Source organism: Parambassis ranga, chromosome 7 (genome assembly GCF_900634625.1).
Source record: "Parambassis ranga chromosome 7, fParRan2.1, whole genome shotgun sequence".
Lineage (NCBI taxonomy): Eukaryota > Metazoa > Chordata > Actinopteri > Ambassidae > Parambassis > Parambassis ranga.
In genome coordinates this window covers 1,541,918-1,555,613 of record NC_041028.1, presented here as the reverse complement: position 1 = coordinate 1,555,613, position 13,696 = coordinate 1,541,918, and the positions used below count along the sequence as shown (strand labels likewise).

The 13,696-nt window shown below is 45.8% G+C and overlaps 1 protein-coding gene across 1 annotated transcript in view; it reads right to left on the bottom strand.

Moving 5' to 3' along the window:
- The window catches only part of lama5 (laminin, alpha 5), a 53,459-nt gene that overhangs the window by 20,508 nt on the left and 19,255 nt on the right, over positions 1-13,696 (bottom strand). Inside the window, 12 exon segments of the mRNA XM_028409368.1 lie at positions 36-170; positions 468-602; positions 1,799-1,939; positions 2,125-2,190; positions 2,269-2,403; positions 2,498-2,588; positions 2,681-2,799; positions 4,690-4,805; positions 9,308-9,405; positions 9,822-9,992; positions 10,087-10,205; positions 10,989-11,106. Of these exon segments, the coding sequence (XP_028265169.1) occupies positions 36-170; positions 468-602; positions 1,799-1,939; positions 2,125-2,190; positions 2,269-2,403; positions 2,498-2,588; positions 2,681-2,799; positions 4,690-4,805; positions 9,308-9,405; positions 9,822-9,992; positions 10,087-10,205; positions 10,989-11,106 (1,444 nt within the window).

Below are 13,696 nucleotides of genomic sequence, written 5' to 3'. Positions count from 1 at the left end.
TGATAAACTGATACATATGGAATTCTGCGTCTTACGCGTGCAGGTCGGGTAGCCATAGTAACCGGGGGCACACTGGTCGCATGATGCGCCGCTGTAATTGGGCCGGCAGTGGCAGTGACCAGACGCAGTGCAGCTGGTGTCCAATGAGGTGCGAGGATCACAGGTGCACTCTGGGAAAAAAAAACACAACAAGTAAATGACCAGGGCTGCAAAAGAGAACTGAGGTGCTCTGATTATTTACATGTAATGCTGCACTGTGGAGTCACTGTGCACCAGCACTGAAACGTTGAACCCTAATAAAGCCTCATAAAATTTAACGAGGCAATGTAACACTTCATAAGAAGGTGCATAAAGCTGAGTGTTTCCAGATGCTCCTCTCCGTCACATCAGATCCTCTCGTTTTTGTGACAGCAGCAGCAACAGATGGATTCCATGAGGCTCTCTGTGCAGTTTTTGTGCGACTGTACCTTGACAGTTGGGGTAGGAGTGGAATCCAGATCTGCACTGCTCACATCGAGGACCCTGAAACTCTGCTCTGCACAGACACCGACCGGACGCGTCGCAGCCTTCAGGCAGAGAGCCGACCGTGCTGCAGCCGCACACTGCAGAGAGACGGGGACAGCCGTGGATATCAACAAACAGTCTGCTTCCTCCTCAGCTGGCAGCTGTTACCTCAATGTGCTAATTACTATCAGAAAATAATTTGTACATTATACAGTGTAGTGTGTATTGCCTGATGCTATCAGCTAGCACAGGTTAGGTCAGGATACCACTGAGCCTGCTGTGTGTTTGCCAAGAAATAATCACTGTGATAAACGGCCTCTTTAACCACCAGTGTCTTCCTCACTGTTCTGTTTGTGCAAACAGACAGACAATAAACGACACTTCAGTGTCTGCGTGGACATTCGAAACATTCAGAGAACTTTAAAGGTGTTTGTGTTTACTCGCCTCGCCGGCTGAAGCAGAGGTGTGAATGGAGAACTATTTACAGTGATTAGCACAGCTGAGTGGAATGCTGTTTGCACAGGAGTGTGTGTGTGTGTGAGGTTACTCCTGGGTGGTAAACTAAACCTGTATAAACAAACAAACTGATAAATAAAGTGTCTGGAATTCCTGACTGTGTTTGGATATTTTTGTCTGAGTGTGAAACAAACGTGACGCGATCCACACAAGATCAAGTTGTGGTCATTCAACCACGACTGCAGTCGTACTTATTAGCTTAAATTAATGCAGTGTAAAGTTATATATATGTATTTATATAGAACAGTTTTTGGAATAAAACCTGATGAACACACGACAGTTTTAGGTTCTTTAAGTGTTAAGTTTAAGTTTAAGTTTTAAGTTTACTGGCATTTTAACGTAATCATACATACATATGTTCTCCTAATAATAACAATTTATAATTTAGAATATTTTTCTCGTTTCCCCCCCTAAAACAGTTTGGACCTCCTGGAGAAGTTTTAAGTCACTGTGAAAGCCTCTAGTTTAGATGCATCCGGATCGTGTTGGACTCATATTTCAGTCGAACCGCACTAACAGAGCAAAGACACCAGAGTTTGTTCTGAATGAAACATATGTACCTGTGACGCCTGAAGACACCTCACGTTGTGTAACAAAAATTGTTCTGGAAAGTGCATTACAACATGTTCTGCCTCTCCAATCATACTGTGGGTTTTAAAGATGCCGGCTAAGAGAAAACTCAGCGTCTAGTTTGATGTCCTCAGAAGTAAAAATGCTGCGAGTTCTGGAAAATAATGTCCATCTTGTAAAACGATCACTGTATTCTAACGCGTCTCACCCTGACAGTTGAGTCCATGGAAGCCCGGAGCGCAGGTGTCGCAGTGGTCGCCGGTGAAACCTGGCTTACAGACGCAGGTTCGGGTTCGAGGGTCGGGCCTGCATGAGTTATCCACTGTCCCAGCTGCACTGCACTCACAGTCTGGGATGAAAAGAGACACATGCATCTGATCAGAGGTTCCAAGCTGCTTATCACATTCCAAAGATTTTCCCAAAACTCCCTCAAACATCTGAGCTGCACCGAAACCGGCAGCTAATCAACAGGTGGACGGAGGACATGGGAAAATCCACACAGAATATGCAAACACCAGTCGAGGTCAGACTCACTGATGATCTCTCCAGCTGGTTTGGCTTCGCCGTTGTTGTTGTTGTTGGTGGGATAGGTGGGGATGGCTGATGGAGACAGACAGACGAAGGTCAGACAAACAGGACAAATGTATTTGGACACGTGAGTCTTTGGTCGTAACTCACGGTAACACTCAGGGAAGTTGATGAAGCCGCTGGCGCAGGAGTCGCAGTTCTCCCCGGTGTAGTTGGGTTTGCAGAAGCAGCGGCCGGTCAGATCCTCACAGGTGCCATCGGTGAACTCGGACCGACAGTCACAGGCTTCAGGCAACAGGTGGGGAAAGAGGAAGAGGACGATGAGACCTATGTTGCGTGTTCCAGGTTAGTGTTTGATAATCAGACAGCTGTGACTCACGTGCACAGGCCAGCGGTGAGTCGATGGAGTGGTCAGGTGACCTGTAGTAGGTGGGGATGCAGCGCTCGCAGTTGACTCCTGTGGTGTGATGCTGAAAGAGAAAAGCTTCTGTTACATTTGCATCGTCATGGCGTCACGCCACACCTCTCACATCATCACACGTGACTGTAACTGTTCAGTCACCTGACAGTTGAGGCAGACTCCTCCTCCTCTGTAGTGTCCGTGGACGTCGAGGCTGTCTCTCCTCTGATCGACCTCGGGGTCGTAGTAACAGTCGAAGGAGTGACGGTGACAATTACACGCTGAAACGGCACAATACAAGAGTCAAACCACCAATAAACAAACTAATTCAAAGCTATAGGGAGTGAAATGTGTCTCCCCCCCTCCTGGCAGTGAGAGGTATTACACAAACATAGCGTAATACCCACATATTAGGTGAACCGGAGCCGTTCTGGGACAGGCTGTCCGCCTTCTGTTCATGCCAGTGTACCGACACTGGCTGCAGTTCACATTGTACATTAATTCTGGACTCTCAGAAGAGCGCCCCCTATCAAACAGGAAGTTCTGGATGAAGTGGCCACAGAGGACCACACAGTTTGTTTTTCAAAGTTTCCATTTTAGGTGGGATGAGAGATGAGATGAGAAGAAACCAGAAACAGCCCAGCAGTCAGTAAGACGTCCTCTCAGACACTTCAAATGCAGCTGCTGCTGTGAAGCTGCTTCCTCTGACAGGTGCTCATTACACACTGCAGAGGATCACGTAACATGTTTGTTTCCAAACAAATCAAACTAAAAAACACACTGACATGAGAGAAGCTGTGATTAAACTCCACACAGACCGGATCACGTCCTGCAGGCACATGCGGAGAGAGTCAGTGATCAGACGGTTTGAGGCTCAGGGACATTCTATGAATCATAAAATGTTTATTTCATGTCTGATTACAGTCTGGTGCAGACGTCTTTCAGAGGTTTTTATTCAAAGAGTTAAGAGAGAAGAGAGGATTCTCCACCTGAAACCTGCATTTACACATGTAGAGAGCACAGTGTCTGTAACATCAAACCTCTGCCAACTCATGTTCCTCCCTACATCAGCCATGTGAACATATATGATCCAAGATGTCTTACTGGAAGATAACAGAAAGAGGACGGTGTACTTAAGATGTACACCAGCCCTGACCAACCTCCACACTCCCTACAGAGTCTCAGACACCCTGATAGCGTTCTGCTCTTATCGGACTCTCAGCGCCTGAGAGGTGCCGGCTGGATAAAGCAGCGCTCCTTATCCTGCTGCTCAGATAGTGCCGAGTGCTTTCTCTCACAGTGCAGGCACAGTTCGGTTTTTCCTCACTTGAATTATTCTTGAAAAAGAAATCCACAGAAAAACAGTCTCCCAGGTGATAAACCAGGCCGTTTATTAACCCATTAGGGTGCAAGTTAAAGGAGTGTTCTGAAATGAATGCTGCACTTTAAGGCACCTCATCTCTGCAGTGTGAACAGTCCTGTCCAAGACTAATGTCTCACTGCATCGCTCCCTCTGTCTCTGTACTCGTATCACGCCGACCTTTAGTGACCTTAGTGCCATTGTGTAGTGTCCACGTTGGTCTTTGTTAAATATAACTGCAGCTTTGATAACAGACAGCTCTCTAAATATAACCTGAGGTTTGATAGCGCCGAGTTCACCCCAGAAAATAATCAAATAAGAGTCTTAAACACACAACAGCAGCTTCACTAATGCAAGGACTACTGTCAGAATAAAAGCCCAGGAAGTTGGTGCAATAGACTGTCAAAATAAAAGCCTGTTAAAACCTTATCAGCACTTACAGGCCTTCAGAGGAGGTTCTACCTTTATTGCTCTTTACCTAAGGATTATACCAGACGCTGAGATGTAGGTTTTTAAGTGCCCCTAGCAGCGATCCCAAAACAATTTCTCCACAAATGCCGCAGTCTAGTAACACATAACGTATTTGAAACATGATCATGGAGCAGTCACCGATCAAACCTGCAGAAGGTTATTCATAAAGTGAACAGAAGCCCTGCGGCCCGTTTGTCTGTTCAGCTTCGTTAAATTAAGGCCGACCAGTTCTGTTGAACCAACACATGAAACACATTCCTCTGCAGGGATCAGCGAGTACTGTGTGTGTGTGTGTGCGTGTGTGTGTGTGTGGGTCCATGGTATCGGTGACTGTACTCACGTTCACACTCATTGGCGCTGTACGTGGTGGCCGGTTTCCATGGTAACTGGTTGTATCCAGGGCAGCACTGGTCACAGGACACACCGCAGGTGTTGTGCTGACAGTCACACTGTAACCTGTAAACAACAACAACAGCAGCGTGAGACAAGAAACACACAAACACACAAACACACACACGTGCCGATCTCAGCCCATTGTGTTGTGGGTAAAACATCACCTGAACTTTCCTCAGAAGTTCACATTCCTCTGTGTCTGTATGTTGCCATAAGAGACAAGAGAGACAAACAGGAGAGAACAGACCAGATAAAAGTGGAAATGGACCCCCCCCCCCCACAGCCAACAATGAAAGAGTTAATCTTTCTCCTTCATCGACGGAGGCTGACTTCACCCCGGCTTTTAATCGGATTAGTCTGTAAACCTGTTGCCTGCGGAGTGTGGCCAAAACACGGCGGGGAGGGAGGACAAAAACCCTCTCACTGCTGTTCTCTCATCTCTCTCAGTCCTCTTAACCGGTCAAAGACAGACAAACACCGAGGACTGGAGTCACGGGAGAGAGAGGAGTGATCAAAAGGAAGCAGAGCAGAAACTCTAAAAATATCCCAACGTCTAATAACTGCACAAAAACCTGCAGAAACATCTTCCCAAATATTTTACCGATGGTGTTATAAAAGGGTTTTTGGCTGTTTACAGTCTGAAGGTCTTCTTGGAGGCCGGTCTGGCCTGTGCTGATAACATTTCTGTGTATTGTGTTTCAACAGGCTGATTGTGTTTCCAGCTTTCACCTTTTACTATCTGATTCATTCATTCTCTCTCTCTCTCACACACACACTTGCGTTGTTCCAACCCTCTGGCTCTTCAGAACGTTTTCCTGTCCTCCCTGGAAATCGCCTTCGTTCATGCGTGTTAGGAAACAACTTTCAATGGAGGGTTTCCTCCAAAATTCACTACTTCCTGGTGAGCTGTGGAACCTTATGTGTAACATAAACATCAGAGTTTCTGACGAGTCAAACCTACATACACAGTCCCTCCAGGAGGAGGCGGAGGAGGAGGAGGAGGAGGAGAGTCCAGGTGGTCACTCGCTTTATGTGGGATTAGAATGATTTTATAACATTATGTTAATAAAACACACCCGTACTGACCCAAGTAACATTAATGAAACACTTTTTGATTGATTGATCATTAATACCCCGTTCACACTGGGGAAAAAAATCTGGCTAAAGCTGGTTTCGGGCCTATCCAGATGTGATTTTCCTGAGTGTGAACACCTCGAATCCGGCTGTATCCAGTTTGATTTCAATCCGGCTTGAATCACCCACGAGAGGTGGATCTAGCCGGATTGGCTCAAATGTGGCTCAGGTGTGAACGCGAATGTGGCGAGCGAATCCGGCTAGCGACATGCTACGTCCGGTTCACGGGGCGCGACACGGGACCTACCGCGGCCTGAACGGACTCTGTATAATACGAGGCGCCACCTAGTGGTTTGGAGGACTGCAAACATGCTGGATGAAGCCGGATTGAGTGCGGACACAAGTGTGTGCTAGCCAGATTTGAAAATAGGTCTGAACGCATCCAGCTTAAAGGCTGTCTGGACTCAATCCTACTCTAGCTGGAATGACTTTCTCCAGTGTGAACGGGGCATAACTGATGATGTGTAGAACACTCCAAATCCATGTAAAAAGTAAAAAGAACCACACAATCATGGCGTCTACAACTGATTAATACAGGAGGGGGGTCAGACATGTATACAGAACAGCCGTCTGTGTGGACTTATACTATATAAATGGCTGCACCACCACTAACACTGATTGATGTTCCAGTCTGTTTCTGTGCAGAACAATCTTATGATAAAGTTATAGAATATTATTTTCTGTGATATCAGTTTGTGACCTCTGACCTACCAAAAGTGAGTGTATGAGTGTATTATCCCTGTTCAGACATGTGTACAGACATGTTGTCGCCGGCTGGCTGCTCGGCTCAGTTCACTCTGTTCTGCTCCATTCGGTTTCACTTTGCTGCATCACCTTTGGGTTCCGGGATCACAGCTCGGAGAGGTGAGGCTACATCTGGGCTACTCATTAGCATAGCTGCTGTGTCTGTATATGTAAATGTAACTGATGCTGTGAATGTTGAGAGGAGGCAGACTTTTCCTATGTGTGTCAGTGAAGTAAAGAAAAGGAGGAAGGACGTGAGGTTAAACTGTGTGTGTGTGTGTTTTGACTCTAGAGTATGAACTCTGTTAAAGTGATCTCAAAATGAGACAATAGCTCCACATCGTGCCACAGCTACAGTACGAGCTAACACGAGGAGCTGCACGGCCCTGCGGCTACATGAGGTAAAAATGAAAGCCTTACATGGATTTCACCTTCGGGTGCAGCTGTTTGTCTTCATCACAGATTAGACTGAGCTTCAAAAGACAGACGGTGACTCATCACAGGGTTTTTCACACATAAAAGAATGACGGACGGAAAAAGCACTCACCGAGACACGGAGCCTTTCAAACTGTTTAAAGTACGCTGAGAGTAATATCTCCAGCTGTGATAATTAGTGCATATAAATATGTAATTGTGGTATTTTAAACAGATCTACAGCAATGTGGCTCACATTATTAAACCAAGCTGTTTCTAGTATTCTTCAATAAAGGCTGTTTCATGCAGGCAGGTGTTTGATCAATGGAGACACAGGATGAGGAATTCAAATAAATCCCTCCTGACCTCATCAAGAATTTGGAGATACAGTCTGGATTGTGTCATAGTGAAGGAATGCAGAGCAGTGAGCTCTCCAGGACTTTGTTATACGCTGTTACATGCAGCAGGTGTGTTAAAGGCGGCAGAGTGGAGGTCTGTGGAGCAGGTGACCGAGAGCGCCGACCTGCAGCTGCACGGCGGGAGTGGCGGTTTAAAGGAAACGAAGCACAAGACGCACGATGATGAAGAGAGCAGGGTGACGTAGTGAAGTTATTAACTCTTAGAACACATATCTCTTTTTGTGAAATGGACATCAGCTGTGATGTAGTGTGGCCCAAAGTCAAAATAACCTTATCTATGCAGAGAGTCTGAGGAACAGCTGACAAGTCTTCGAACCACAGCAGAGATCCTGAGCTGCACTAAAAGCAGAGCCACCTGGGTCTCTTCACATCCTGCCAATCACAGCACCAGCTGAAACATGTCCAGGATGTCGGGTCAAAGTGTGTCTCTGTACTGTACTGTACATCATAATGTAACACCATCTCTCCTAAATCACTCAAGAGAGCTGCCACTTTCCACAGATTCCAACAACAAGTCTGTGCGAAGTGTGTGTGTGTGTGTGAGAGAGGAGAAAACGTGGCGACGTTTTTACACGTGTGTACATGCACAGAGAACAAACAGACAGATGTGTGACTGCTGTGTGTGTGTGTTGTTTGTACTATATGACTCATGGGACTTATAAGTGATGACAGCCTATTGTCTAATCCACAGCCTGCAGGTAGTTACACACACACACACACACACAGATCCCATTAAATTAATCACACACTGCCCACTTCCACTTCTCACAGACCTACACTTATCTGGAGATCTTCCCACAGGCCTTTGTATGTAAACATACAATAAAAACAAGCTCCATCTTGTCTTTCTTTCCTCAACAACAAAACTGAATTATTCGGGTAGTTTGTGTGAAGGTTGCAAACTGAAACCACCATCATCATCCTCTTCTCTCGCTCGTTATTCTTCCTCTGTGTTTAAATCAGCAACATTATAAGTCAGACAAATGAAGACAACAAAACCTGCCGTTCCTCTGCTGCTCACCGGCCTAAAGTCCCCCTCAGACCTCCATGTTTAAATGTCTCACTTTACAGGAGGAATAAACATGTTCACGCCACTTTGCGTGACAGACATGGTCTCAGATTACGAGCTTTCTGCACCAGTCCACCTCAGCTTCATGTCCGCTTCACTGCTTTGCTCATATTTGGATTAATCGTGATTCATCACGCCTCAAACCTCATTTCAAAGTTCTACAGTGCAGACACAACAAATGGCAGATGCACACACACACACACACACACACACACACACACACACACACACACACACCGGACCTGCACTTCTGGAAAGGTTTTAGGCCCCTCTGCATTCAGAGGCTTTGCCCCCGTTCATCATCATGTAGCATGGATGTTCCTCATCATTAATGAATGATGGTGCAGCAGAAACCAGAGAATCCAACCAAGACTTCAAATGCAAGTTTTACATTTCTTCTCTTGTTCTGGACATAAATAAACGTCAGGCTCGTTTTCTTTCTTTCTTTTTTTTCCTGCATGTTGCAACAAACCTTGTGTCTTATTTGCATTACAGGTATGCAGGTATATGTCATGATGAGGAGACAGCCACACAACTCAACCACAGCCAGGAGTAATTGAACCCCTCAGAGCAGGCTGGTAGCTCGGGGACATGAATTCTGAAAAGAGCTTATTTCAGAGTGTGTGTTCGAGCAGGTAGACGACTGCAAGTCATCAGAGTATAACATAAATCAGTTTTATAAGCTGCTGTGTTTACCAATATCTCCTCTCAGCACACACACACACTGGCTCCATTAATCCAGTCAAATCCAGTAGGTTTTTGCCACGTGCGTGTTTTTTTCTTACTTGTATGGGTCGTTGGGGTCTTGGGCGTCGCAGGCCTCGGCGTGTCCGTTGCACACGCAGCGTCCTCCGATACTGATATCTTTGATGCTGTAGTAATACTAGAAACACAAAAGGAAAAAAGGTAATTTCAGGAAACCTGGAAAGTGGAATATTTGGAATATTTTGAGTCTTTTAAAGGATTTTATTATTGTGACCAAACACAAGACAAAACATGACAGGACTGGTGGGAGAGTGAAAAGGGGGCTAGTGTGTCTGTGTATGATCATGATGATAATATTAAGTTGTGGGCTGCCTTGCCTCCTGGTTAGTCATGATATATTATGTTTTATAACCTCATTTTACAGGAAAGCTTTGTTTTTACACTCCGCCTCATTTTAATGCCTGGCCGGCTGTTTGCAGCAGGAACAGGAGCCCAGTGCAGTCCTGGTGCATTCAGTCATTTATTTCAGCATCACTTAAAGTCTAAAGAAATCCTTTAAATCACTGTCTAACTCAGTGTGCTGCGTGGCCTCACCCTGCGGGTCACAGTGGGGTCTCGCAGCGCCTTGCCCATCAGGTGACCTAGCAGTGTGTTTGTTCTCAGGAAGCGGAGTTTAATGTTGGTGGCCTTTGTGAACTCTCTCAGCACCGGAGAGTAGGAGAAGTTCATGGCTCCGGGGCGGCCGTTCACCAAAGACACCACAATCTGAGAGAGAGAGAGAGAGAGAGAGGGGAAGGCAGCGTTATCAGCAAACACACAGGTGTGGAAATATAAGCAGCACAGGCAGCGTCACACTCACCTCGCCATTTTCCAGCGGCACTATCCGGGAATATTCGGTGGTGCAGATAACATCATCATCATGGTTAATTCTCTCGATGGTCTGCTGTCCAAAGCGCTCGATACAGTCTCTCTTAGAGGCTACACACACACACACACACACACAGAAAGTCAGAGAAACACAGAGAACAAAGCTTGTAATAAACATGCGTTCCTCCATCTTGTGGCATCTCAATGTGATAATTACAGGGGGTCTGAGTCCTCTTTAAATACACCTCACGGTCGCTCACAGCTCTCTTGTGTAGACCTCAACTAATCATTAGTTTTCATGTTAAAGACAAGAATTTTTCAATATACATAGACATGTTTTTCTGTGGCACAAACATAACTTAAGAAAACACACATTAAAGAGTTGAGGAGAAGTTTTAAAACAGCTTTTAGCTAAAGCTGCTAACTTTAAATTTAAGGTTTCCACACTTCAACAGGATCAAATTTTAGACCTGAAACTGGTCCCTGGTGCTTCAGGCTGCTTCAGGTGACCACCATGCCACATACAGTTCTTACATGTATGACCCACATGTAGACGCTTCTATCTCTTTTAATCAGCTACAACTCAAGTTGAAACCTGCTGGCATTTCTGGAATTCCCCTACAGCCCACCTGAACTGACATCTGCCAAAGCCAAGCAGCAGCTCCATGATGTAAAAGATTCTTAAATATGGTAAGTTATTATTAGGCTATATATTTTATGCTGATGTATGGTACTTCTAGAGTGTAAAAATTAGAAAAAACTTCAACAACGTAAACCGAACTGAACCAAAACCAGTGACCTCAGAACCCCTGATACAAACCGAACAGAGGATTTTATGAACTGTTCCAGCCCTAATATTAACTGTATATATATCAGTGTGCGGCTTCTACTCACAGGCAAAGTACTGCCAAGGCTGGTAGGTCTGTCCAAAGTCGATGGATCTCTCCAGAACCCAGAGATCCGGACGAGGAGAGTTGGCGAATTTAATCAACACGTAGGCCACGTGAAAGAGCTGCGAAGACACAGAGGAGACAACACTTCAAAAATACTGCTACCTCTGGTTGATGTCAGTGGGCGATGTGAAGCATGACAAAGGGAAGAAAAGGAAACCAAGGATGGAACATACAGCAAGTCAGGAGGTGAACGAGGAAAAGCCAGCTGCCGGCCTCTAATAGAACCAATCAGTGACTGCAGTGACCTGTGAAAGTCCGTCTGATCTATTACACCATCTTACATGTTATGTTACTGTCAAAAAGCTGATTCCTGAATCCGTAATGAGCACCAGATGCTCCTCCGCACACGAGCCGGACTCTCTGCTTCCAGCCATTTTTTTCTCCCCTTTGTTTGTCATCCCTCACTCATTTCCTGAAAGGCCCTGAAGCTGCTTAGACGGCTTTCAGCTGTCCGACCTTGAAATCACTCCCCCGGTGAAACAGAACACACTGCAATAACACAATGACGCACATAATAACATTACAAGTAATCACGCCTCTCACCTCCTGTGTGTGTGTGTGTGAGGTGGTGATGATGGATCAGTTTAAGGAACGTGTGTGTTGGTTTGTATTTATGTGTAAATCTGCAGTAAAACTGACAGAAACTCAAATTACTCAAATGCTCGGAGGTTCTGAATGTTCCAGTCCAGACTTCATGGGCCCCACAAGGCTAATGAAAACTCTGCTCGTCAGTGAAGGAGAGTGTGAAGAAAGGAATTTAATTAGCACCGAGCTGTTTAGAAGCAGTTCTTAGTTTGCTGAGCACAGTTTAAGTCTTTCAATTCAGGTTATGGATCAGCGGTCTGTGGGATGGCGCTGACCGGCCCTTCCAGGGGGGGAGGTCATGCAGACAGTCATCAAGTCCTCGTTCAAGCTTTAAGCAATGTGCTGTAGAGTGTGCTAGTCAAACCACGGGCGGTTCTGACCAAGTGAAGTAGGAGTGATGAGGTCAAGAAGAGCGAGTGTTTTCAGCACAAACAGACAAGCTAACTGCTACATGTTAGCTTAGTTCAGCCAATCAGCTGCCAGGTATTCTTGGACCTGTTGTTTCCTAGAGGGCCTCAGGCTGGTGAGTGACTTCATGGAAGTTTCCTTCTGTATTATCACGTGTCCCTTTCTACCTCAGGCTGCACAGACAGACAGGAAAGAAAAGAGAGGACGTGCAACAAAAGTGGATTGCTGGGACTCAGAACAGGCTCTCACTTATCAACATGTACAGGCCAAAGTGAAGTCTTTAAGGACACAATCATGGACAGGTGGACAGTCAGCATGAAGCCCAGAAGACAAATGTGTGCTTGTCCTAAAACATTACAAAGTCCAGCTTTGTTTCACACACACACACACACACACACTCTTAGATCACTGCAGTAAGCCCTGTGGTTTCCTACACTTCCTCTTTTTGACTGACAGCTCTGTCAGAGGTGATGACAACACACCCAGCACACAAACACAAAGACCTGCAACTAATGCTCCCACTCCATCACTGTGGGATGACAGGAGTGTGTTTTTCAGGCTGAGAAATGAGAGACGAGGATGATGGAGGAAGAAGAGAGGGCACGTCATCTTATCTTCATGACACAAGACACTCACGCTCGTCCATTCATCTTTATTTCAACGAAGACTAAGAGAGGAATCGAGTCTCGTTTTCGTATCACTCATCTATCACAGATTTTTGTTCCACCTTTTGAAAACATAGACATGTTTGTAAATGAGTACTGACCTCAGTTATTTCTACCTAAAAGACGGCTGAGGGGTCTGAGAGAGACCTGAAAGCACGGGAAACACAACGTGAGGCCTCTACACGTCCCCCGAGGGGAAAAAGATATTGAAAGAAAAAACCAGGAGCATTCCAGGGTTAAAGTTTGACCCGCTCGGGGAGTAACCTGAAGTTCAGAGCGGACTCTTTGAACCAAAGAAATGTCTAACTGAAAACACACGACGGAACACGCTCTGAGCTGAAACTGAACGGGGACGACCCGGTCAGATTCACAGACAAAAATCAGGCAGAGAGCCTCTGCTCAGGTCACAGCAGATAATGAAGAATGACTTCCACCTTGCATCAGATATATTTAGTCGCTCTCTCTGGCTTTACAGGAGCAGCAGGTCACCTCAGCAGGCAATACATCAAGTGATATCAACACAAACCCATCCTGCCAGGCTTCAGGCTATGAGCTTGTGGCTGAACCTCAGATGGTTTGGACCAATCACAGTAAGAGGTCGGAGATTGTTCACAAACACTTTTTCTTTGGTTTTAGTCAAATTTGAATGCTCATAGTTTCTCCTCTGGACATGCTAACTGCTACCTGCTAGCCAGTGGTGTATTCTAAGAGTAATCGTGAAGCTGCCCCCTGCTGAAAAATCAGCTTGACAAAATGAAATAAAACACAAAATTAAAGCACACTGCCCCCTCTCTCAGCTGACTGTCTCCGGCTCTCGGTGGGAGCCGGTCTGTTGCCTGGTATAAAACACACACACACACACACACACACACACACACGACAAAAGGTTTCGCTGACCCCCTTTTTCCCAGAGCGGACACACACACCTCTGCAGGATTTATGGATTAGTGGCGGCCTCCCAGGTCTGCCTCCCTGAATTGCCTGCAGACCT